The 26550-nt window shown below is 39.9% G+C and overlaps 1 protein-coding gene across 1 annotated transcript in view; it reads right to left on the bottom strand.

Annotated features, from left to right (window-relative positions):
• STXBP5L (syntaxin binding protein 5L) overlaps window positions 1–26550 on the bottom strand; it is a 1275950-nt gene that overhangs the window by 84932 nt on the left and 1164468 nt on the right. Inside the window, exon 22 of the mRNA XM_053705139.1 lies at window positions 20763–20867. Within this exon, the coding sequence (XP_053561114.1) occupies window positions 20763–20867 (105 nt within the window). The remainder of the gene's footprint in view (window positions 1–20762; window positions 20868–26550) is intronic.

Raw genomic sequence — 26550 nt, 5'->3', positions numbered from 1 at the left:
CAGCCTTACTTGTGGGATTTATCCTCCTGCTAACAGGAAGTGGCAAAGAGCACCACAGCAAAGCTGTTACATAGCTCCTCCCCTAACTCCTCCCCCCAGTCATTTGACCGAAGGTATAGGAAGAGAAAGGAAAAGCTAAAAGGTGCAGAGGTGACTGAAGTTTTGAAAAATAGAATAAATCCTGTCTTAAAATGACAGGGCGGCCGTGGACTCGGCATATCGTAAAAGAAATCAATTTATCAGGTAAGCATACATTTCCTTTTCTTTTACAAGATATGCCGAATCCACGGGTTTCATCCTTACTTGTGGGATACCAATACCAAAGCTTTAGGACACGGATGAAAGGGAGGGACAAGACAGGAACCTAAACGGAAGGCACCACTGCTTGAAGAACCTTCCTCCCAAAAATAGCCTCAGAAGAAGCAAAAGTATAAAATTTGTAAAATTTGGAAAAAGTATGAAGGGAGGACCAAGTCGCAGCCTTACAAATCTGTTCAACAGAAGCATCGTTTCCATGCCCATGTGGAAACCACAGCTCTAGTAGAATGAGCCGTAATTTTTTCAGGAGGCTGCTGTCCAGCAGTCTCATATGCCAGGCGGATGATGCTTTTCAGCCAATAAGAGAGAGAGGTAGCCGTAGCTTTTTGACCCCTACGCTTTCCAGAATAAACAACAAAAAGAGAGGATGTTTGTCTGAAATCCTTGGTCGCTTAAAGGTAAAACTTCAAAGCACGGACCACATCCAAGTTATGTAATAGACGTTCCTTCTTAGAAGAAGGATTAGGACACAAGGAATGAACAACAATTTCCTGATTAATATTCTTATTTGAAACAACCTTAGGAAGGAATCCAGGTTTAGTAAGCAAAACCACCTTATCAGAATGGAATATAAGATAAGGCGAATCACATTGTAAAGCAGAAAGCTCAGAAACTCTTTGAGCAGAAGAGATAGCAACTAAAAATAAAACCTTCCAAGATAACAGCTTAATATCTATGGAATACATGGGCTCAAACGGAACCCTTTGAAGAACATTAAGAACTAAATTCAGACTCCATGGTGTAGCAACAGGTTTAAACACAGGCTTGATTCTGATTAAAGCCTGACAAAAAGACTGAACGTCTGGGACATCCGCCAGACGCTTGTGTAATAAAATTGACAAAGCAGAAATTTGGCCTTTTAAAGAACTAGCAGATAATCCCTTCTCCAATCCTTCTTGGAGAAAGGACAATATTCTAGGAATCCTAATCTTACAACATGAGTAACCCTTGGATTCACACCAATAAAGATATTTATGCCATATCTTATGGTAAATCTTTCTAGTGACAGGCTTGCGAGCCTGAATCAGAGTATCAATGACCAACTTAGAGAATCCCCGCTTAGATAAGATCAAGCATTCAATCTCCAGGCAGTCAGCTGCAGTGAATTTAGATTTGGATGTTGGAACGGACCTTGAATGAGAAGTTTCCATGGTGGCAGAGACATGTCCACTAGATCTGCATACCAAGTCCTGCGTGGCCACGCAGGCGCTATTAGAATTACTGAAGCTCTGTCCTGTTTGATTCTTGCAATCACACAAGGCAGGAGAGGAAATGGTGGAAACACATAAGCCAGGTTGAATGACCAAGGTACTGCTAGCGCATCTATCAGTACAGCCTGGGAATCCCTTGACCTGGACCCGTAGCGTGGAAGTTTGGCATTCTGTCGAGATACCATCAGATCCAATTCCGGTGTGCCCCATTGATAAATCAAAGATGCAAATACCTCCGGATGGAGTTCCCACTCCCCCGGATGAAAAGTCTGACGACTTAGAAAATCCGCCTCCCAGTTCTCTACTCCTGGGATATAGATTGCTGATAGATGGCAAGAGTGATTATCTTTGATACCTCTATCATCGCAAGAGAACTTCTTGTTCCCCCCTGATGATTGATATATGCTACAGTCGTGACATTGTCCGATTGGAATCTTATGAACTTGGTCAGTGCCAACTGAGGCCACGCCTGAAGCGCATTGAATATTGCTCTCAGTTCCAGAATATTGATTGGCAACTGAGACTCCGTCGGAGTCCAAGTTCCCTGAGCCTTCAGGGAATTCCAGACTGCACCCCAGCCCAAGAGGCTGGCGTCCGTTGTCACTATTACCCATGATGGTCTGCGGAAGCACATTCCCTGGGACAGATGATCCTGTGACAACCACCAAAGAAGAGAGTCTCTGGTCTCTTGATCCAGATTTATCTGAGGAGATAAATTTGCATAATCCCCATTCCACTGTCTGAGCATGCACAGTTGCAGTGGCCTGAGATGAAAGCGAGCAAACGGGACGATGTCCATCGCTGCTACCATTAATCCAATGACCTCCATATACTGCGCCAATGATGGCCGAGGAATGGACTGAAGAGCTCGGCAAGTATTTAGAATCTTTGATTTTCTGACCTCTGTCAGAAATATTTTCATGTCTACCGAGTCTATCAGAGTTCCCAAGAATGGAACTCTTGTTTGTGGATCCGTGTGAGATTTGGTCAGATGATAAGTTGACGCCTGAACCAAAATATCATCCAGATAGGGCGCCAATGCTATGCCCCGCTGCCTGAGAACCGATAGAAGGGACCCTAGCACCTTTGTGAAGATTCTGGGATCTGTGGCCAACCCGAAGGGAAGGGCCACGAACTGATAATGCTTGTCCAGAAAGGCAAACCTTAGAAACTGATGATGATCTTTGTGGATAGGAATGTGAAGGTATGCATCCTTTAGGTTCACGGTGGTCATGTATTGACCCTCCTGGATCATTGGTAAGATTGTTCGTATAGTCTCCATCTTGAACGATGGGACCCTGAGAAATTTGTTTAGACACTTTAAATCCAAAATAGGTCTGAAAGTTCCCTCTTTTTTGGGAACCACGAAAAGGTTTGAGTAAAACCCCTGTCCCTGTTCCAGTTTTGGAACTGGACAAATCACTCCCATAGAATAGAGGTCTTTTACACAGTGTAAGAACGCCTCTCTTTTTGTCTGGTCTACAGACAAACGTGAAAGATGAAATCTCCCTCTTGGGGGAAAATTTTTGAATTCCAGTTGATACCCCCGGGTCACAATTTCTAATGCCCAGGGATCCTGCACATCCCTTGCCCAAGCCTGAGCAAAGAGAGAAAGTCTGCCCCCTACTAGATCCGGTCCCGGATGGGGGGCTGCCCCTTCATGCTGTCTTGGTAGCAGCAACGGGCTTTTTGGCTTTTTTACCCTTATTCCAGGTCTGATTAGGTCTCCAGACTTGGATTGAGCAAAATTTCCTTCCTGCTTATTGGTGGAAGAGGAAGCAGAGGGTACTCCTCTGAAATTTCGAAAAGGAACGAAAATTATTTTGTTTACCCCTCATCCTAAGAGGTTTATCTTGAGGTAGGGCATGGCCTTTACCTCCAGTAATGTCAGCAATGACTTCCTTCAATTCAGGGCCGGAGAGGGTCTTAGGAATAGTTAACAGTTTAGACTTTGACAATACATCAGCAGACCACTATTTTAACCATAGCGCTCTGCGCGCCAATATGGCAAAGCCTGCATTTTTTGCTGCTAATTTAGTAATCTGAAAAACAGCATCTGTGATAAAAGAATTAGCTAGTTTGAGAGCTTTAATTCTGTCCAAAATGTCGTCTAGGGGCGTCTCTACTTTCAGAGACTCCTCAAGGACGTCAAACCAGAAAGCCGCCGCAGTGGCAGCAGTGAGAGTAGTTGACATAACTGCAGCCATATCTTGCAAAGTAAAAGAATTAGACGCACTAGATGTACTAGGTGTCACTTGTGTGGGTGTTAAAGGTTGGGACACTTGAGGAAAATTACATGGCATATCCTGATTCTCTTCAGACTGAGAATCATCCTTAGACATACTTTCATTTCCTAAAATATGTTCTTTACAGTGTAAGGCTCTATCAGTACAAAAGGTACACAATGTAAGAGGGGGTTCCACAATGGCTTCTAAACACATAGAGCAATGAGTTTCCTCAATGTCCGACATGTTAAACAAATTAGTAATAACCACAACAGTTGGTGAATACTTTATTTATAGAAAAAAATTAATTTTGTAAAAAACGGGTACTGCGCCTTTAAGAAATAAAAGCGCACAATTTTTTCCAAACACACTAAGAAGTCTATAAAAGTTAAAAAAAACTATAAATATAAATGCAGAGTTGCCAAAAATTATTGCATGCCAAATGCAATAGCAAAATTTTACACTTTAGAGGAAGATTTAAGCAAAAAAATTACACTTTGCTAAATAAAGACCTGTGCACCTTGCCACAGCTCTGCTGTGGCGCCTACCTGCCCCAGAACACTGCCAAATGAATCAACACCAATCCGGATAGTATAGAACACAGATAGGGCCCAACCGGAGCAAATGTCTGCTGTCTCCTTCAGTGTAAACTGCGCATCTGAGGCGCGGAAATAGGCCCCGCCCACAATGGACGTCGCACTGAAATTTAAACTACCTCATGTAAAATGGTTTTAAACTGCCATGTGGTCCTCAAAACACAATAAAAGCCATCCTTTTGTTTAGATATATAATAAAAAATTAGTAATATACCCCAGTGTCTTAATTATATGCTGCCTTTGAGTAGCATAAGTATTAGAAAACAAACACCCAGGAGTACAGTAACACCCTTTTGCATATAGGACTACTGCTTACCCTGTTCCCACTATGAGGAACCCAATCAGCCAGTTCTGATATATTAAATCTCCTCAGAAATAAAAAGGCTGAAACATACCTCAAATGCTGCTTGCTGCATGAGACTGTTCTCCACACTGAATAATTTTCCCATATTACCTTCAGATCTGTGCTAGCCATAATTGATCTTAGTAACTGCTGCTAAAATCATCAAATTCAGGGGGAAATCTTCTTCCATATCCCCCCTGAGCCAAATAGTACTCACCGGTACCATTTAAAATAAAAAACATCTTGATTGAAGAAAATAAAACTATCATTTTATCACCACTATCACTTTACACTTCCTATTACTAGCATAGGCAAAGAGAATGACTGGGGGGAGGACAGCTCTGCTGTGGTGCTCTTTGCCACTTCCTGTTAGCAGGAGGATAAATCCCACAAGTAAGGATGAAACCCGTGGACTCGGCATATCTTGTAAAAGAAAGTTGCTTAAAATTGCTGCTGTATCTGAATCATGAAAAATTTGGGTTCAGTGTCCCTTTAATAACGTACTGTCACTATAACAGTAAGAAATTTAATTGAAATAGCTATTTTAAGCTGAACTTAAACTGAAGTTAATTAAGGGGTTAAAATAATTACAATTCCCTCTAAGAGCTCCTTTCCTGCTTGAGAAGATGTCAAATGCACTGCAAAGCATTTACTTTTAAACTGGTAAATATTAAACAACAGTAACCCATTTGTTAGGCATTTTCTATTTAACCCCTTAATGACCACAATGTACCCTATATGTCACTGGTCGTTAAGGGTTTTTTCAGGACATAATAGCACAAGTCTAGCAAGAACACACTATTAATTCCCTCCCTCCAGCAGGCTTTGTGGAATAGAGCAGTCTCAACACTGGTGGCAAGACCGCGATATAAAACAATCAAATCCGAAAAAAAGGCCAGCGACATACAGGGTACGTCGCTGGTCCTTAAGGGGTTAAAAGGTGCATAAAAATGTAGGTAGTTCAATCTGGTGTATTTAACAATGGGCACGATTCTAAAAACATTGCTGGTTCAGAATTGGGTCCTTTGTCCCTAAGCTATGTGAATCATGTGTACACGTTCATGCTAATAGCCTGTGGGCTATGTGAGTGCAAGTACCTACTTACCACTCAATCTACTGTGCTTACCAAGCTGTAGGAGACCTGCATCCAGTAGAACAGACTATCCTTTGTAGCATGCACTGACACACGATCAGAAGTACACTGATGAGGCCAACAGGGGAAATCTGTAGGATAAATCCCAGCGATACCTGAGGCAGGCAAGTGACAAATTCCCAGAAGGAGATTTACTCTCACTGCCAGTAGTACTCCTGTACACCTCTCTGCCCTATTCCTGGCTCTCTGAGGGGGATAATGGGTCTGAGGACCCCTTTCAATCAACGAGTAGATCTGCACTTCAAGTTTTAACCATTACTTCTTGCTGGATGCAAAAAATTGCCGATGGAATCATGGGATAGTAAGAGCAATTAAAGCTCTGTTGTGTGAGGTGTTTTGTCTACTCCTGTAGGATTGGACTTAAATCCCACATGTGATAGCTTGTGGACTCTCACTATCTTATGGAAGAAAATAGAATAAAAAACTGCTGTTTATGGCTAGTTTACAAGTGGTGCGCTAATTCGATCAATTTTCAATGGTCAGCGTTGAGCTGCAATGTGCACTCGTATTGCAAGTTGAAAGTAAATGCGATCTCTCAAACGCAATCGCATTTCATGCTTAAACTTCAAAGTTCGGAGGAAAAAAGTTGTCCTAAACTATAGAATTAACACCTAAACTGTCACACCCTTACATTGCAAAATACCTGGATACACTATTAACCCCTAAACCACCCCACCCTCACATTAAAAACTGTCCTGCCACACACCCCACATCGCAGATGACCCCGCAACAGTATTAACCCCTAAACCGCCACATTCCATTAACACAAACTACCCTGTTACACTATTAGCCCTCTAACTGCCACATAGCCCACCATAACCTATTAATCCCCTAAACCGCCAATAGAAAATATTTTCATTCTATTAGCTAATTTAAATTTGTAAATCAGCCAATAGGGTTAGGGTGCCCTTATATAAAGGGGGTACCTTGCATTCAAACTTGGAAAGAATACTAAACCAAATTAGCGCTCCACTCATAATCTAGCTTTACATGATTCACCCTGAACTTACATTTGTTTTGACTAACTTAACAGCATCATTCTTTGCTGAAATCTATCCTTTATACAACCATACTTTTAAATATTTTTAGTGGCAAATATAAAATATATGAACATTAATCTCTTTTGCCCAAAGTGACTATAGTGACTATTAACCCCTGTCTGTGGTTTTAATAATCTGTATTGTAAAATAAACTACTGATGTAAAAAGAGATTCTGAAAATCCATAAGGTCTTTTAAAAGTGAGCTTTTACCCAGTGCTGTTGAAGCTCTGATATTTAACATACATAGTAACATAGTTACATAGTAGATAAGGTTGAAAAAAGACTGAAGTCCATCGAGTTCAACCTATACAAATCTAAAATACTTTCAAAAAGCTCCAGTTAAGCTTAAATAACCCCATTAAAATGTGACCCATTTAATACTAGCAATCATATCCATGAATTTTGTTTATATACAGAAATTTATCCAGACTATTTTTAAATGTATCTATGGTATTGGCATTCACTACCTCCTTTGGTAATGAGTTCCACAATTTTATTGCTCTTACAGTGAAAAAACGTTTCCGTTGCAGGAGATTAAATCTCCTTTCCTCCAACCTTAAATTATGACCTCTTGTCAGAAACAATTTTCTTGGAATAAACAGAGCTTCTGCCATCTCTGTATATGGGCCTTGAATATATTTATATAAAGTAATCATGTCACCTCTCAAGCGCCTTTTTTCTAAAGAAAACAGACCCAGTTTGGCTAGCCTCTCCTCATAGGTTAATTTCTCCAATCCCCTTATTAGCTTTGTGGCCCTTCTCTGAACTTTTTCTAGTTCTGCAATATCTTTTTTAGCAATCGGTCCCCAGAACTGCACTCCAAACTCAAGGTGAGGTCTTACCAGGGCTTTATATAATGACAGAATTATGCTTTCCTCCCTTGAATCAATGCCTCTTTTAATACATGCTAGTATCTTATTAGCCTTTGAAGCCGCTGCCTTGCATTGTGCACCCATCTTTAGCTTGTTATCTATTACTACTCCCAAATCCCTTTCCTCCTGTGTTTGGCTAAGTCTTGTCCCATTTAAAAAATACGTAGCCTGCTTATTTTTACTTCCAAAATGTAGAACCTTACATTTTTCCGTATTAAATCTCATTTTCCATTCACTTGCCCATAGTTCTAATTTTAGCAAATCCCTTTGTAAAGAGAGTTCGTCCTGCTCTGACCTAATGACCTTACTTAACTTAGTATCATCTGCAAAAATAGAGATGTCGCTATTTAATCCTTGCTCCAAGTCATTTATAAAAATATTAAAAAGAACAGGGCCCAGTACTGATCCCTGGGGGATGCCACTGATTACCTTTCTCCAATCTGAGTATGATCCATTTACTACTACTCGTTGCTCCCTATCTTTAATCCAGTTATTTATCCATGAGTTAACATTTTCAGCTATTCCCAGTCCCTTAATTTTGTGCATTAATCTCTCATGTGGCACTGTATCAAATGCCTTTGCAAAATCTAAGTATATCACATCAACTGATTCCCCTTTATCTATATTTTTACTTACTTCCTCGTAGAATCTAATTAGATTAGTTTGACATGATCTATTTCTCCTAAAGCCATGCTGATTAGAACTCATAATCTTGTTTACACGAATATGCTCATCAATATAATCCCTTATAATCCCTTCATATATCTTCCCCACTATTGATGTCAGACTAACTGGTCTATAGCTTCCTGGATCATCCCTGCTTCCCTTTTTGAAGAGTGGCACCACATCAGCTTTACGCCAATCCTGGGGTACCATGCCTGAGGATAATGAGTCTTGAAAAATTAAGAGTAAAGGTTTGTCTATAACAGTGCTAAGTTCCCTCAACACCCTTGGGTGTATTCCATCTGGGCCTGGAGTTTTATTTACCTTAATATTTTCCAGTTTTTTCCTGATATCCTCTAAACAAAACCCAGTTAGTGGTATGGTCTGACATGTTCTATTCTGTTCCAAAGTATCATTCAATGGTTCCTCTCTTGTGTATACTGAAGAAAAAAACTGGTTTAGTACCTTAGCCTTCTCCCTGTCATTATTTATCATGCTACCCTCCACGCATTTTAATGTACCTATATTATCCTTATTAGATTTTTTGCTATTTATGTACTTAAAGAACCTTTTAGGGTTAGACTTAGAATCCTTGGCAATTAATTTTTCATTTTCAATTTTTGCTAATTTGATTGCTTTTTTTCATGCTTTGTTACATTCCTTATAAATATTGTATGCCGAGTCTGTACTATTTTCTTTTAATAATTTAAATTTAAATGCCCTACGTTTTTTCCTAATTTCTCTTAACACATTTTTATTTAGCCATAGCGGCTTTGTTTTTTTATTTTTATTGTTATAACCATATGGTATGTGTTGATGTATATTTATTTAACACATTTTTAAATATTATCCATTTATCCTCTGTATTTTTATTAGAAAATACATTGTCCCAATTTATATTATTTAATGATTTCCTTAAATCGTTGAATTTTGCTTTCTTGAAATTAAAAGTCTTAGTTAAGCCTTTAAAACACTGCATAAGAAAAGAGATTTCAAATGTGACCATGTTATGATCACTGTTACCCAAATGTTCTTTAACTTCTATGTTTGATATTATATCTGTATTGTTTGATAGCACTAAATCCAATATAGCTTTACTCCTAGTTGGCTCCTATAATAATTGTGACAAGAAGTTATCCCTGAGAACATTTAAAAATCTACCCCCCTTAGCTGAATTACTAGTTTCATTGGCCAAGTTTATATCAGGATAGTTAAAATCTCCCATAATTACAGCACTGTTATTAGCAGCCTTACCTATTTGGATAAGTAGTTGAGTTTCCTCCGGGTCACTAATGTTGGGAGGCTTGTAGCATGTTCCTAGTAATATTTTTTTAGGATTTTCCCCCCCACTCTTTATTTCAACCCACAGGGTCTCTACATTGTCACTTGTATCATAAATATCTTCCCTTATTGTAGGTTTAAGGTTAGGTTTAATATACATGCAGATTACTCCACCCCTTTTATTATTCCTGTCCCTCCTAAATAATGTATACCCCTCTAAGTTAACTGCCCAGTCATGTGAATCATCCCACCAAGTTTCAGTTATACTGATAACATCATAGTCCTCTTCTGCAACTAAGAGCGTCAGCTCCCCCATTTTACCTGTCATGCTTCTTGCATTTGTTGTCATACATTTAATTTTCATGTGCTTTCTGCTGCTATTTGGTGTGCTTTCCTCTATACTTTCTAATGTGACATTTCTTAAGTCATCCCTTCCTTGAGATATTAATTACATTGTAGCTATGTTAGGGTTTATATTTATTTTACAGGTAAATTGTTAATTATTTTAACTAGGTATAATAGCTATTAAATAGTTATTAACTATTTAATAGCTACCTAGTTAAAATAATTACCCAATTACCTGTAAAATAAATCCTAACCTAAGTTACAAATACACTATCAATAAATTAACTAAACTACAAATATCTATCTAAAAATACAATTAAATAAACTAAACTAAATTACAAAAACAAACAAACACTAAATTACAAAAAATAAAAAAAAGATTACAAGATTTTTAAGCTAATTACACTTATTCTAAGCCCCCTAATAAAATAATAAAGCCCCCAAAAATAAAAAAAATTCCCTACCCTATTCTAAATTAAAAAAAGTTCAAAGCTCTTTTACCTTACCAGCCCTTAAAAGGGCCTTTTGTGGGGGCATGCCCCAAAGAAAACTGCTCTTTTGCCTGAAAAAAAACAACACAATACCACCCCCAACATTACAACCCACCACTCACATACCCCTAATCTAACCCAAACCCCCCTTAAATAAACCTAACACTACCCCCCTGAAGATCTCCCTACCTTGTCTTCACCACACCGGGCCGAACTCCTCATCCGATCCGGGCGATGTCTTTATCCAAGCGGCAGCAAAGTCTTCTTCCATCCGGCAGCATCTTCCATCAAACGGCATCTTCAATCTTCATTTGTCGCTCCTCCGACGCGGAGCATCCATCCCGGCCGACGACTGAACGACGAATGAGGTACCTTTAAATGGTATTGTGGTTTTTTTTTTCAGGCAAAAGAGCAGTTTTCTTTGGGGCATGCCCCCACAAAAGGCCCTTTTAAGGGCTGGTAAGGTAAAAGAGCTTTGAACTTTGTTTAATTTAGAATAGGGTAGGGAATTTTTTTTATTTTGGGGGGCTTTATTATTTTATTAGGGGGCTTAGAATAGGTGTAATTAGCTTAAAAATCTTGTAATCTTTTTTTTATTTTTTGTAATTTAGTGTTTGTTTTTTTTGTAATTTAGTTTAGTTTATTTAATTGTATTTTTAGATAGATATTTGTAGTTTATTTAATTTATTGATAGTGTATTTGTAACTTAGGTTAGGATTTATTTTACAGGTAATTGGGTACTTATTTTAACTAGGTAGCTATTAAATAGTTAATAACTATTTAATAGCTATTATACCTAGTTAAAATAATTAACAATTTACCTGTAAAATAAATATAAACCCTAACATAGCTACAATGTAATTATTAATATTGTAGCTATCTTAGGGTTTATTTTATAGGTAATTATTTAGATTTAAATAGGAATATTTTAATTAACAATATTAATATTAGATTTCTTTTAATAAGAGTTTAGTTAGGATGTTAGAGTTAGATAGGGTTATTATACTTAATATATATATATAATATAATATAATAACGATATTAACTATATTAACCCTAATATAATTAGGGTTAATATAGTTAATATATATAATATAATAACTATATTAACCCTAATATAATTAGGGTTAATATAGTTAATATAGCTGGCGGCGGTGTAGGGGGATTAGATTAGGGGTTAATACATTTATTATAGGTGGCCGCGGTGTAGGGGGATGTAGATTGCAGGCAAAAGAGCAGTTTACTTTGTGACAAAGCCCCGCCAAAAGCCCTTTTAAGGGCTGGCAAAAGAGCTGAATTCTTTGGGGCATGCCCAGCAAAAAGCCCTTTTAAGGGCTGGCAAAAGAGCTGTTACTTTGGGGCAATGCCACGCAAAAAGCCCTTTTCAGGGCTATTTGTAGGGTTAGACTTAGGTTTAGTGGTAGGGATAGTTTAGTATTTTAGGGGTTAAATAATTTAATATAGATGGCGGCAGGGTAGGGGGATTAGATTAGGGGTTAATAATTTTAAAATAGATAGCAGCGGGGTAGGGGCTCACTTTAGGGGGTAGGTAAGGTAGATGGCGGCGGTGTTAGGGGCTCACTTTAGGGGGTTATAGATTTAATATAGCTGGCAGCGGTTTAGGGGTTAATAACTTTATTAGGTTGCGGCGGGGTTTGGGAGCGGCGGTTTAGGGGTTAATACATATTTTATTGTTAGGCTAGTGAGGGGGGATAGCGGATAGAGGGTTAGACGTGTCGGGCTATGTTAGGGAGGCGTGTTAGACGTGTCGGGCTATGTTAGGGAGGCGTGTTAGACAGTACGGGAGATTTCATACTTTAGTCAGGTTTTGTAGGCGCCGGCAGTTTCTAACGTGGCGCAAGTCACTGGCGACGCCAGAAATTTGTACTTGCGCAGATTTCTGGACATCGCTGGTTTATCCGACTTACGGCACGTTAGCATCTGACGGCGCAGTATATTGGATAGCTCGAGATGCGAGCTGAAACTGCGGGCGACGCGGGTTCCCTCGCTTGCACCGCAAACTACGCCGTATATCGGATCGCGCCCCTGGTTTGTGAAGATTGGGCACATTAAGTATAAAATAATCTTTATTACACAGGTTTAGTTTTACATTAGTGTATATTATTATGATTACTTACACATTGTTTTATTTATTTTTAAAACCAAATATCAGTTGCACGTGAAAATTAATGTAAAAATAACAAGAAAGGCTAAAAGTGGTTTCATAAAAAATAAGCTCACTAAATGATAGCTCTGGGTCTAATTTCATAAAGACAAAAACATTTGTTCAATAAAGTCCACTTCACTTTTCCCCCAACAATATTTTACCATCAGCAGACATACATTCACAGGTCTGGTAATGATCTCACCCCTGATAGAACCAAGTGTATGAGACTGTTATGTCGCAAAGGTGTGATACACTCCAGAGAGTTTAACCATTACTGTTCAAATGTTTACATTTTTCCATTTTAATTTCATAATTAACACATTTTCTAGAGCAAAATGCTTTAATACATTTTTGTGTATAATTTTGGACAGACATGTGAATTTATGGATTTGTTTGCTCAACGAATACTGAATATGGCTGTGTGTAGTGGCATTCGGCTCTTTTCAGCGCTGAAAAAGAATATTGCTGGCCGCAGCCATATTTGAGCTTTTTGAGCAAATTAATCAACAAATGTCCATAATCACAGGCCTCTATTCAAATTTATTTGAAAACTGTGCAATGTCTCCCAAATTGCTTTTTGCAGGGTTTGCAAATTCAATGAAAATACAATCAATTATAAAACCCAGCGGTTCTGTACCATGCTAAACTCAGTAGTTAGATGATCAGAAAACACTTTTCAAACTTCTTTCACATGATTTTTTTGGATTTGTCTAATATAATAGTCTTGATTTCAGCATTTCCTGACTGAATAGCTTTTTTTAAAGTCAATGGGGCTGATTTATCACATGTCGGACGGACATGATTTGCTGTGGCAAACATGTCCGCCCGACATCGCTAAATGCCAGCAGCGTATATTTATCATTGCACAAGCATTTCTTCTGAAATGCTTGCGCAATGCTGCCCCCTGCAGCAGGGGGTGTCAATCATCCTGATCGTATCTGATCGGGATGGTTGCTGTCCGCCACATTGGAAGTGGTGGACGAGTTAAGGAGCACTTCTTAACTTACATTTCCGGCGGAATAAGCAGCATTCGCTGCTTCATAAATATACCCCTAAGTGTTCTGGCATGTCTGAATGGAACCCCTGCCCCCCCTCTATTTTACAGTGTCTTGTCCAATCTAAATAGTAAAGAACATGCAAAATCCAAGTACATCCCATTAACGGATTCACCTTTATCTAGGTTCCTACTTTCTTCCTCATAGAAAATTAGCTTGGTATTATCTGTTTCTCATAAAATCATACTGATTGACACTCATCTTATTTTCTAGTAAATATTCTTTAATATAATCTCTTAATGGGCCAGATGATGTAAACTTTGCCAGATCACACATGTTTTTTCTTTCCGACCCTTGCAGGGGCTGCCCTGGTGTAATTATCTTAAAAGAAGTGTCTGTGCCTGTGAGTGGATATTTTGCTCTGTGCAAAGTAAGCAGTGAGCGCACTTTAAAAATGAAATCCTGCAGCCAATATAAATCACATTACGCTACTTTCTGCGTATAGCATCTTACAATCACCTATATTTTCCTATGCACGTTTAAGTATTTTGAGAAAAGCTCGCAACCTTTTATTTGGCAAAAAAACGTAGATCTGCAGTGTGAAAATCTTGCATAATGACCCTGGAATTTACATAATGACCCTGGAATTAGAGAGACAATTTCATATACACCCATGGAATGCCCATATTCATCCCAGTTTATGAAAAACTATTACTATTTGTATTTTAAATGTCAGGTTTTTTTCGCACAGCCAGGGTACTTAAATTACAATGTACACTGTGCATATTTTAAACAATTTATTGCTGTGTAATTTAAATACAAATTTTAAGTTTTTGATAAAATATGACTTTTGTTGAAGAATTTTGCTACGATTTTTGATACACCTTAACAATACAATTTTTTCCTGCGTATTTTTTATGAGAATGATGCAATTATTCATTATATCCCATACAAAAACATAAATTATGCTTACCTGATAATTTTCTTTTCTTCAGATGGAAAGAGTCCACAGCTGCATTCATTACTTTTGGGAATTAAGAACCTGGCCACCAGGAGGAGGCAAAGACACCCCAGCCAAAGGCTTAAATACCTCCCCCACTTCCCTCATCCCCCAGTCATTCTGCCGAGTAACAAGGAACAGTAGAAGAAACATCAGGGTGAAAAGGTGCCAGAAGAATAACAAGGACGCCCCACATAAAATTACGAGTGGTGAGCTGTGGACTCTTTCCATCTGAAGAAAAGAAAATTATCAGGTAAGCATAATTTATGTTTTTCTTCTTAAATGGAAAGAGTCCACAGCTGCAATCATTACTTTTGGGAAAACAATACTCAAGCTATAGAGGACACTGAATGCCAAGACGGGAGGGTACAATAGTCAGCCCATACTAAGGGCGCCAGGCCTGTACCACTACCCAATAAAAATTCTGCTTCGTCCGAAGTCAAGAAAAAATAATTTCAAAAGAAAAGCCCAAGTGACACTGGCTCGCAGCCATTCACGAGCCAATTCAGAGACCACAAAACGGACTCGACTGGGCCAACAGTCCACCAAGAGACACAGTCGCCCAACAGACGATCCCCCAACACTCACCCCTCAAAAATGAAGGGTAAACCAGCCAAAAATCCCAAAGGGAACAAGGCCAAGGAGGACAGAGGAAACCAAAAAGTCCCTCAATGCAAAAAACAGCACCTCCAAAAGTGGGCCCAGAATCAGAGACCCAAACGAACCCAAACAGGGAAGGAGGCCATGCCTATACCTTGCGAAACCTGGGATAATACCGGGCACGGAGATCAAAAAACATCTCTCCAACATCCAGCAAGCATGGAACACAACTAAAGAGGCAAAGTCCTCCCAGCGCGTGCCCATAGAATACCCAAGTATTCGCCATGACAGAGCGTGTAATAGACCCAGGCGAAACCCCAAGTTTGAGAACACAGAGGGAGCTAAAACATGAATGGTCTTGTAACGCGCGACTAATCCCCCTCAAGGGACTCAAGGTGCTGCTCATCTTATTAACCTTAAAAGGAAGAAGGCTGAGTAGACCTCTCCAGATATCGGACTAGCAACCCTTGGTTTGCTACAGTGCAGAGTAGCCACAGTGCATTAGTACGCTGAGCTAGCCGCCCAGCTAGCTGCAAGGAAGAATAAGAAGCAGTCATCAAGAAACAGACCGCACAAAAGAGCCTCCGAGAGAAGGCACGCTCCAGGTAACCAAAGCTGCCAGACCTACTCACAGGTCCCTGAAAAGGGGAACACAGAGCCTCCAACGAGGCCCCCCGAGAAGGAGAATCACCCTCAGAACCCAAAGGAAGAGGAAACCATCTCCTGTCAAAGGAACAAGGAGAAAGGAAAACCCCCATCTCCAAGCAGACTGAGCTATCAGAATAGACCCAGCAAGCTCACACATCCCAAAGGATACTTTGACCATAGGCTACTCAGGCATCCTGACCTGCTGACCCAGCTGGGCCACCAATAGAAGGGAACAAAGATCCCAAAACTGGTACAGGAACGAGCGGAAAGATGGCAAACCCATCTCCCCCCAGAGTACACAGCTCTGAAAACAGACAAGACCATAGACCCAAGCATCTAACCAAACAAGGCCCCACAGTCTGACATAGAACCAGTAAGATTCCATGTGGAACCAAGTCCACCTTCCATTTCCCAACAAGTAGAAGCCCCTAATAAGAACTCTGTCTCCCGAGAAGCGAATATCCCTTAAAGAAAAAAGGAAAGAAGCCAGAAGGGCAATAGCTGTCCTCAAGGCCCGAAGCCACAGGCTAAATAGGAAGGAAAAATCCCCCGCAAATGTCCTAGAAGGACCCCCACACAATTATTTCGCCCAACAGAGGCACAGCCAACCCAATTGCATGCAGAGCAAGGAATCCACGGGTACCATGGCAAACTAACAGGGGAATGCAACCCTAAGGCGCACCAAAAGACCGGAATCCAGCGCCAGCAGCTGGGTAAGAACCCACCATACTTGAGGTGAAAGCCACCCCACTAACCCCAGACGACACGGGTTACTCCATGGCAAGGAGCAATAAATACTCCGATAGACAGAGCCAACCCTGACCCGGTCAGGTAGATGGAGCAGGACATAGCCCCAGTTCCCAACACTGTGGAACATCCCGACCAGCCCTGAGATTCAAACAACCCAAAACTGCCCCCAAAAGAGGAAGACTCAGGAAGAAAAAACATGTCAGGGTACCTAATAGTTCAGGCAACTATACCCTGGAACTAAATGCCCCAACTGGCCAAAAAGCCAGACAAAGGGATGGAGCAGCAAGCTGGACAGCTATTAAAGCTGTTGGATCAAGTCCCATAGGACCATCCAGGAGCCTAAAAACTGAAGGCACAACTTCCGCCAGCCCCCCCCCCCACGTGGAGGAGGAACCCTAGGTTCTGATGAAATCATATGTCAGATAAAGTGACGCAGCGGAACACACCCCTGCCCAGTCATCCATGACTGAAGGCTATAAGGACTGTACAATCCTTTCCCGCCTCGTGAACCCACAGGTCCTCTCGAATGCTTAGTTGAACATAAAAACAATGAGAACTTGCTACTACCGATCCAGCAGAAACTGCGCCATGTGTCTGAACAGCCATAAAAACAAACGGACCCGACAGGAGCATCCTGTACTCAGGGTCCTAATGGGCAAGCTGCATAAATTCTCCCACATAGGGGAAAAAAGGAAAACAGACATTATTAAACATAGGACTAACATGTCCAAACGACTTCCGAAGAAGTAACAAGGAGTATCGATCCCAGGTGGTTCCCGAAGGAAGCAAACACAAATAAAAGATCCCATCTGATACAAAATAAAAAATTAGGCAACCATAAGGTTAATGCCCAAAAGACACAGGCCTGCCCACAGGACCAGCCAAACGGAGCCCTATCTTTACAAAAAACTGGGAAAGATCTCAAACAAATGACAAACAGGAGATGACCCCCCATGTCTAATGAGGTGCACCATTCACATTATCAGACTAAAAGTCCCCATATCTATTAACGATAGGGCCATTCAATAACTGAAAAAAAATTCTAAGCAACACGCTAAGGCGCACATTCCTGTAACGAAAGTCACAGCACTCTGGAACAGCTACACCCACGGGGAACTGTAAAGGCCCATCCCAAGGTGGAAGACCCAGGACAAGAGGGCACAAGCACAATCTCAAATGAACGTCTGGACTCTGCAGACAGACAATCGCTAACAATATCTGGAAGAGAAAACGTGCTGCAACCTCTGGGGGGAACATGCCACCCCACATGGAGGAACCAAAAATTGGGTTACCCACATGTGTAGAAGCATGAAATGGTAGGGAACTCGCCTCTTCCCAGAGATGTATGGCTCAGTAGTCCCCTGATTCCCCGAGCCCGAGGAACCAGGTGCTCTCATATGGCATACGGAACAAAACTGGTTGACGTGTCAACGAGGCCAAACCTGAGTCATCACCGGACACAGAATCTGAAATTAAAATAGTGTCGGTATCAGAGTCCTCCGTAACTGAATCTGAAATGAGCACAGACTCAGCATCAGAATCCTCCATAACTGGATATAAGAAATATTAATATGGACTAAAGTATTGAAACAAAAACGGCACCTGACACCCACAATGGCTGGGGCACTCACCACCTCCTATGACCAAACAAACAAACCAGCAGTGCGCTCTTTCCTCCCTCACCGCATAAAGCAGTACTTCCAGAATTCGGCACACAGGAGAGTGGGGATGACGTCAAATCACATGGACCAGTAAATTAACTGCAGCTCATCCGTCCCATACGCAAAAGAAGTAAGTGACCCAAAGTACAAATTGTAGTCCCAAAACCGGTAAGTATAAAAAGTTCCAATCTTTATTTTCCAGGCATATAAAAACAGCAAACGGTACAGTCCAGCTACAGCACAGCACAAACTGACCAAGATTTAACACATCAAGAGGGAGAGAAGCTGCACTCCTCATGCAGCAGACATGTTTCGTGCTTACCAAGCATTTGTTCACTGCTTAAAGGAGCAGCAGCTGCCTTCCACTTAAATAGGCTACAGCTGTGACTAAATTTAAAGATACATAACACACACTTACATTTAGAGATTTAAAATAGTTGTCTCCCTCATACAATGTGTAGAACTTATATAAATATATAAACATCTAACTAAATAGTGTAGGATAACAGTAGTAATGATAGGCATATATAATTCTTTAAATAATAATTACACTGTGATTACAAAATATTCTAATATTAAGAGAAAGATTTGGTTCATGAAATAGCAGAACTCATTAATCTTAACTAATGTCCTTATTTAATCCAAACAGGTAATAATATATAACTCAATTTGCAAAATGCCCATCAATGCTCTATAATTAGCTTTAATCATTTATATACAGATCCCTATATGCAAAGATCTATACCCCTCCTTAGGTTTAGACCATGGGGCATAGACGTATTTAAAGTGAATATCCAATAAACCTCTCTTAGATTAAGTTTATTTTGTTAAATCTTGGTCAGTTTGTGCTGTGCTGTAGCTGGACTGTACCGTTTGCTGTTTTTATTTGCCTGGAAAATAAAGATTGGAACTTTTTATACTTACCGGTTTTGGGACTACAATTTGTACTTTGGATCCTATTACCAAACCCCTGCGGACTAGAATATCTCAGTCGCCACACGGTCAGGAATGCGGAAATGGGGAACAGCGTAATCACGCCCGAACACAAGGTGAACCGTACAGTCCAAAAAAAGCGCACCTAACAAAAAGGGCGCATCACTTCCAAAGCCCTCAAAGTTCCAACCACGAGCTCGTAAACCTCACACATAAGCAGGTTGAATCACATAACGTACATGATTATAATCCCCCTCTGTTCAATAACCCCCCTCAGGAGATATTAACCCTCGATTCCAAGATACTAACAGAGACTCACTGAGACCCTTATGTCATATAGTTAGGCCCGGAATCTACGTGGAACAGGAACATGGCCCTTTAAGTGTGACGAATAGTGGCATCGCCTCCGCCATGGACTTGAGAGAAGAAAGTATACAGCAGAGCGAAGTTCGACAACGCCAATTGCTTGAGGAGCTGTTAATATGAGTCGGGATGGTTTTGCAGAAAGACTCTCCCTGCATCTCCAGACACTAACTTTCATCCAAGCCCTCACTGAGAGACTGACAGGACTACTTAAAACTCCTGTCCCATGCTGAAGAGTACTACCCTACATAAGAGACAAAACAAACTTCTGACACTTCTCTGCCAACCTCCTGGGACGAAAGGCAAGAAATGACTGGGGGATGAGGGGAGTGGGAGGAGTATTTAAGCCTTTGGCTAGGTTGTCTTTGCCTCCTCCTGGTGGCCAGGTTCTTATTTCCCAAAAGTAATGAATGCAGCTGTGGACTCTTTCCATTTAAGAAGAAAATGCAGTATACACCCCTTAGTGAGACAACTTGTTTTCAGGGTGAAAAGTGTCTTGAGATCATTCCACCAGGGAAATAGAAGTACCTGGAAAAGATTCCTTAATAATCTCGCCAGCCCAGAGACCTTTAGCTCATCGCGCCCGATATCTAACACCCTCAAGAAACCTACACTACTGACTTACTAGTCTACAGTTTTTCATATGATCACTGCATCTCTAATTATACAGTAGGACTACATCAGCCCTGTGGTACTATATCTAAGGAGACTAAACCTTGAAAAATTAGGAGTAAATGTTTGGCTATTGCATAGTTCCCTTAGAACCAACCCTTGGATGTATTTTATCTGGACCGATGTTAACACATTTTTTTAATAGTTTCATTAAATAATGTGCTAAAAGTTACAATTTAAGGTATTTTTTGTAGGATATAAGCCAGGGTCTTAGAATATAAGTCACTGAGATGAGTCCCCTATTTTGTGAAATGTACATTTAAGAATGATATGATTTTGTTTTGTATGACTTGTTTATTATAACAAACTTACTGTACATTTTTTTTCTGTTTCTCTTTCTTTACTAATACAAGACTCACTAAACAACAATACACTGCTACAACAGAAACACTAAAAAGAGGAAATCACACACAGTGCTAACATTTACATCTTACCTTTATCTGCCCACGTGTTTGCAGAACAGTGGTACTCGTCATTAGAGAATGTACTGATTCCGTGTAATTGCTGAAGCATTGCCCGTCTGGAAATGTAACCTAATGCTACAGAAACCACGTATTGCAAAAGGACAAGAACAAGTGAACCATCAAGCCTTTTGACAAAGATCTGACATCATTACCATGTTAGCTATTTATTTGTCTGTGGGTTTGCGCTTTACTAAGTAAAATTTGAAAGATGGCTTTGACTTGCTGAATTAAAGGGACATGAAAACCAAATTATTTCTTTCATGATTTAGATATAACACACAATTTTAAACAACTTTCCAGTTTACTTCTATTATCAAATTGGAGTCATTCTCTTGGTATCATTTGTTGAAGGAGTAGCTGGTTTCTTACTGAATACATGGGGTGAGCCAATGACAATAGGCATCTATATGAAGCCACCAATCAGCAGCTAGTCCCCAGGTGATTTGCTGCTCCTGAGCGTACCTAGATAAACCCTTCAACAAAGGATAACAAGAGAAGGAAGCAAATTAAATAATAGAAGTAAATTGGTAAGTTGCATAACATTGTTCTGTTTGCATCATGAATGTCTTAGTATGACTTTACTGTCCCTTTAAATACATTATCTTTTCATGGGGAAGACCACCAAACAACTATGGGCTAGATTACAAATGGAGCACTAAAGTACTACTGCTATTGAGCACTAACACCGCACTGGACATTTGCACTTAGGGGTGTACTCACTTTTGTTGCCAACGGTTTAGACATTAATAGTGTGTTGAGTTATTTTGAGGGGACAGCAAATTTACACTGTTATACCGACTGTACATTCACTACTTTACATTGTAGCAAAGTGTCATTTCTTCAGTGTTGTCACATGAAAAGATATAATAATATATTTACAAAAATGTGAGGGGTGTACTCGCTTTTGTGAGATACTGTATATAATACACACATCTTTATACATGTATATGTATGTATCTCTATGGTAAAGCCCTTTGGCTGCTTTTCCCCCCAACACCTGAGACTAGGGTTGCCACCTCAGCCATATTTTCCTGGACACTTATGAGTTACACATGCTGCAGGGTGTGCAGGAGGAACATGTATTGTGTTTCTGCACAGCACTATTCATATTCCTCACTGCACACCCTGCAGCATGTGTAACTTATACGTGTTCTGTATTTTAAGGGACGGGTGGCAACCCTACCTGAGACCTCCTATCTTTGAGCCTTTATAACATTTTTTCCAATTTTTTTGAATATTTTTTATTAGATGGTGTTATTATGAGTGTAACTTACTTTGTAATGTATTTTTGATGTGTTTCGTGCAACTTTTTAGTTTTGCAAAACAGTTAACCAGAGCTCTAAGGTCGCAGTAATCATTCTAGCATTTACTTTCAACTCGTAAAACCAGCGGTAATCCCGACGAGCGCAAACCCTGACAATATACCCCTTATCGCTCGGGAGCAAAGGTTTGATGCTACACTTGTAATCTAGCCCAATATCTTAAAAGGCAACCTTATTGTACTGAGGTATCAATGCAAATTCAGAACATGAAATGAAACTAAAAGAACAATGAGTGTATAAAATATAAACCTACAAATGCCTTGCAATCAATATTCTTAATTAGCAAAAGCTGGGTACATAAAACAAATCATTTTTTTTTAAACAATTTTGATCTGTAGTGCTTGGTCACGTCTTATAATAGAGATACCACTGCAAAATGCTTTATAATAATTCAATAACTAAAAAAACATTTTTTAATGCCAGCTAACAATCAAACATTAAAAAGCATCAGCATTTAAAAAATTAAACTCCCAATTTAAATATTAAAATGTATTATATTTTATGGGGTGAGTAGTTTAAAGGGACACTAACCCCATTTTTTTTTTCTTTCATGATTTTGAAAGAGCATGCAATTTTAAACAACTTTCCAATTTATGTCTATTATCTAATTTACTTCAATCTCTTGATATCCTTGGTTCAAAAGCATACCTAAATAGGCTAAGTAGTTGCTGATTGGTGGCTGCACATAGCTGCCTTGTGTGATTGGCTCACCCATATACATTGCTATTTCTTCAACAAAGAATATCTGAATAATGAAGCATATTAGATTATATAAGTAAATTGGAATGCTATTTGGGTTTTAATGCCCCTTTAATATAAGAATGTTCAAGCTTTTTAATGTTTGACTAAGAGCTCAAAACTGCATTTAATTTCCTATTGTTTTATATTGTATTATTATTGAACATGTGTATGTGTAGTGTGCGCTGTGTGTGTAATCTGACTTCCAGAGGCACAGGAGACTGTAATGTTAAAGTGATGGTAAAGTATAACTATACCAGACACTGTATCTTAATTAAGCATTATATACAACGTTCACCATCACTTTAATAATTCTCCTATCTGGCATGGAGATAAATTGCCCTTATCCCATCCAGGAGACTAGAAATAAATGCTCCAACATAAAATCATTGCATACTACACCTCTGACTGAACTGGGATCAGGTTAATGTTAAATAATAGAAAATCTGCATCTCCTTTGTTCTCTGAAAGCTATCCAGACTGTATACAACATAACTAGACATCAGGTTTTAACTTAAAGGGACATAATACTCATATGCTAAATCACTTGAGACTGATGCAGTTTAACTGTAAAAAGCGGACAGGAAAATATCACCTGAGCATCTCTATGTAAAAAAGGAAGATATTTTACCTCACAATCTCCTCAGCTCAGCAGAGTAAGTTCTGTGTAAAAAGTTATACTCAACTGCTCCCAACTGCAGGTAAAAAAAAAATAAAAAAATGAAGAAATGAACAGCAGCCAATCGGCATCAGCAGTGCTGAGGTCATGAACTGTTACTGTGATCTCATGAGATTTGACTAAACTCTCATGAGATTTCATAGTAAGCTTCCTTTACCTGATTGGTGAAATAATATGAGAGTTCACGATGCTCATCCTTTCAGTTGTCCCGGGACAGACATACTAATATGCTGCTTAGAAATCCTTTACAATGGGAGGTGGCTACTGAGGAACTTTTGAGGTAAAATATCTTTCTTTTTTACATAGAGATGTTCAGGAGATATTTTCTAATCAGCTTTTTACAGCTATGCTGCATCACTTTCAAGTGTTTAAACATTTGGGTAATATGGCCCTTTAAGGTGAGTAACAACTATACAAGTTTTTTTTGCACTGCTGAATTTGCTAAATTCAAAAATCATGCACAAGAGCACACAGAATTTATTAGCTGACAGATTTAGATGTATACAAATATGAAAAATTCATTGTGAGTGTGACCTGTACATTTGTGTAACTCTTCTAATGGATCACAATACAAACCTTTAAACAACTTGAACATTAATGACTTACTTCAAATATTACACTGTTACAGAGACTGTGAAAGTCAATAGAGATACCAGAAAGAGATATTTGTAAAGTGGCAACAAATTCATTAGCACTTAAAATGAATACTCAGGATTTTAATGTATTGTTCCTACAACACCCACAATGACATCTTATTGGCTGGTCTGTGTAGAAGTATATCAGATGTGCCAATCTTGATACTAGGAATGTAAAATTTCCTTTCTATAAAAACCCAAGAAAATGAAAATAAAAGGAGCAAACGTTATTCTGTCCTGAGTTCAGTGACATAACGAATACATCTGGAAAAACAGAATTTATGTTTACCTGATAAATGTATTTCTCCAACGGTGTGTCCAGTCCACGGCTTCATCCTTACTTGTGGGAATATTCTCTTCCCCAACAGGAAATGGCAAAGAGAGCACAGCAAAAGCTGCCCATATAGCCCCCCCTCTGGCTCCGCCCCCCAGTCATTCGACCGACGGTTAGGAGAAAAAGGAGAAACTATAGGGTGCCGTGGTGACTGTAGTGTATAAAGAAAGAAATTCATCAAACCTGATTAAAAACCAGGGCGGGCCGTGGACCGGACACACCTTTGGAGAAAGAAATTTATCAGGTAAACATAAATTCTGTTTTTTCCAACATTGGTGTGTCCGGTCCACGGCTTCATCCTTACTTATGGGAACCAATACCAAAGCTTTAGGACACGGATGAAGGGAGGGAGCAAACCAGGTTACCTAAACGGAAGGCACCACGGCTTGCAAAACCTTTCTCCCAAAAATAGCCTCCGCAGAAGCATAAGTATCGAATTTGTAAAATTTGGCAAAAGTATGCAGAGAAGACCAAGTCGCTGCCTTACAGATCTGATCAACAGAAGCCTCGTTCTTGAAAGCCCAAGTGGAAGCCACAGCTCTAGTAGAATGAGCTGTAATTCGTTCAGGAGGCTGCCGTCCGGCAGTCTCATAAGCCAATCGGATGATGCTTTTCAGCCAAAAAGAAAGAGAGGTAGCAGTAGCTTTCTGTCCTCTCCTCTTACCAGAATACACTACAAACAAAGATGAAGTCTGTCTGAAATCCTTTGTTGCTTCTAAATAGAACTTTAAAGCACGGACCACATCTAGATTGTGTAACAAGTGTTCCTTCTTTGAAACTGGATTCGGACACAGAGAAGGAACAACAATTTCCTGGTTGATATTCCTGTTGGAAACGACCTTTGGAAGAAAACCAGGCTTGGTACGTAAAACTACCTTATCTGTATGGAATACCAGATAGGGAGAAGTACATTGCAAAGCAGATAATTCAGAGACTCTTCTAGCAGAAGAAATAGCAACCAAAAACAGAACTTTACAAGATAGTAACTTAATATCTATGGAATGCATGGGTTCAAACGGAACCCCCTGAAGAACTGAAAGAACTAAATTTAGACTCCAAGGAGGAGTCATGGGTCTGTAAACAGGCTTGATTCTAACTAACGCCTGTACAAACGCCTGAACATCTGGCACTGCTGCCAGACGTTTGTGTAACAAAACAGACAGAGCAGAAATATGTCCTTTTAAGGAACTATCTGAGAAACCTTTATCCAGACCTTCTTGGAGAAAGGAAAGTATCCTAGGGATTTTAATTCTACTCCAAGTGAATCCCTTGGATTCACACCAACAGATATATTTTTGCCATATCTTATGGTAAATTTTCCTAGTTACAGGTTTTCTGGCTTGAACCAGAGTATCTATGACTGAATCTGAAAACCCACGCTTAGATAGAATCAAGCGTTCAATTTCCAAGCAGTCAGTTGGAGAGAGACTAGATTTGGATGTTCGAACGGACCTTGTACCAGAAGATCCTGTCTCAAAGGTAGCTTCCATGGTGGAGCCGATGACATATTCACCAGGTCTGCATACCAAGTCCTGCGTGGCCACGCAGGGGCTATTTGGATCACCGAGGCCTGCTCCTGTTTGATCCTGGCTACAAGCCTGGGAAGGAGAGGAAACGGTGGAAACACATAAGCTAGGTTGAACGACCTTGATACGGATCCAGATCCAGGGACCCCAAGGCGACACTGGTGGACGCATTAGTGGCGCCTTGGGGTCCCTGGATCTGGATCCGTATCGAGGAACCTTGGCGCCATCAGGTCCATATCTGGAATGCCCCATAGTTGGGTTAACTGGGCAAAAACCTCCGGGTGGAGTTCCCACTCCCCCGGATGAAAAGTCTGGCGACTCAGATAATCCGCCTCCCAGTTGTCCATACCTGGGATGTGAATTGCAGATAGGTGGCAGGAGTGATCCTCCGCCCATTTGATGATCTTGGATACCTCTCTCATCGCTAAGGAACTCCTTGTTCCCCCCTGATGATTGATGTACGCTACAGTCGTCATGTTGTCCGACTGGAACCTTATGAATTTGGCCTTTGCTAGGAGAGGCCA

Source organism: Bombina bombina, chromosome 3, assembly GCF_027579735.1.
Source record: "Bombina bombina isolate aBomBom1 chromosome 3, aBomBom1.pri, whole genome shotgun sequence".
In the NCBI taxonomy this organism is placed as follows: domain Eukaryota; kingdom Metazoa; phylum Chordata; class Amphibia; order Anura; family Bombinatoridae; genus Bombina; species Bombina bombina.
Note: the sequence above shows the minus strand (reverse complement) of the source record. Positions and strands in the feature narration are given on the sequence as shown.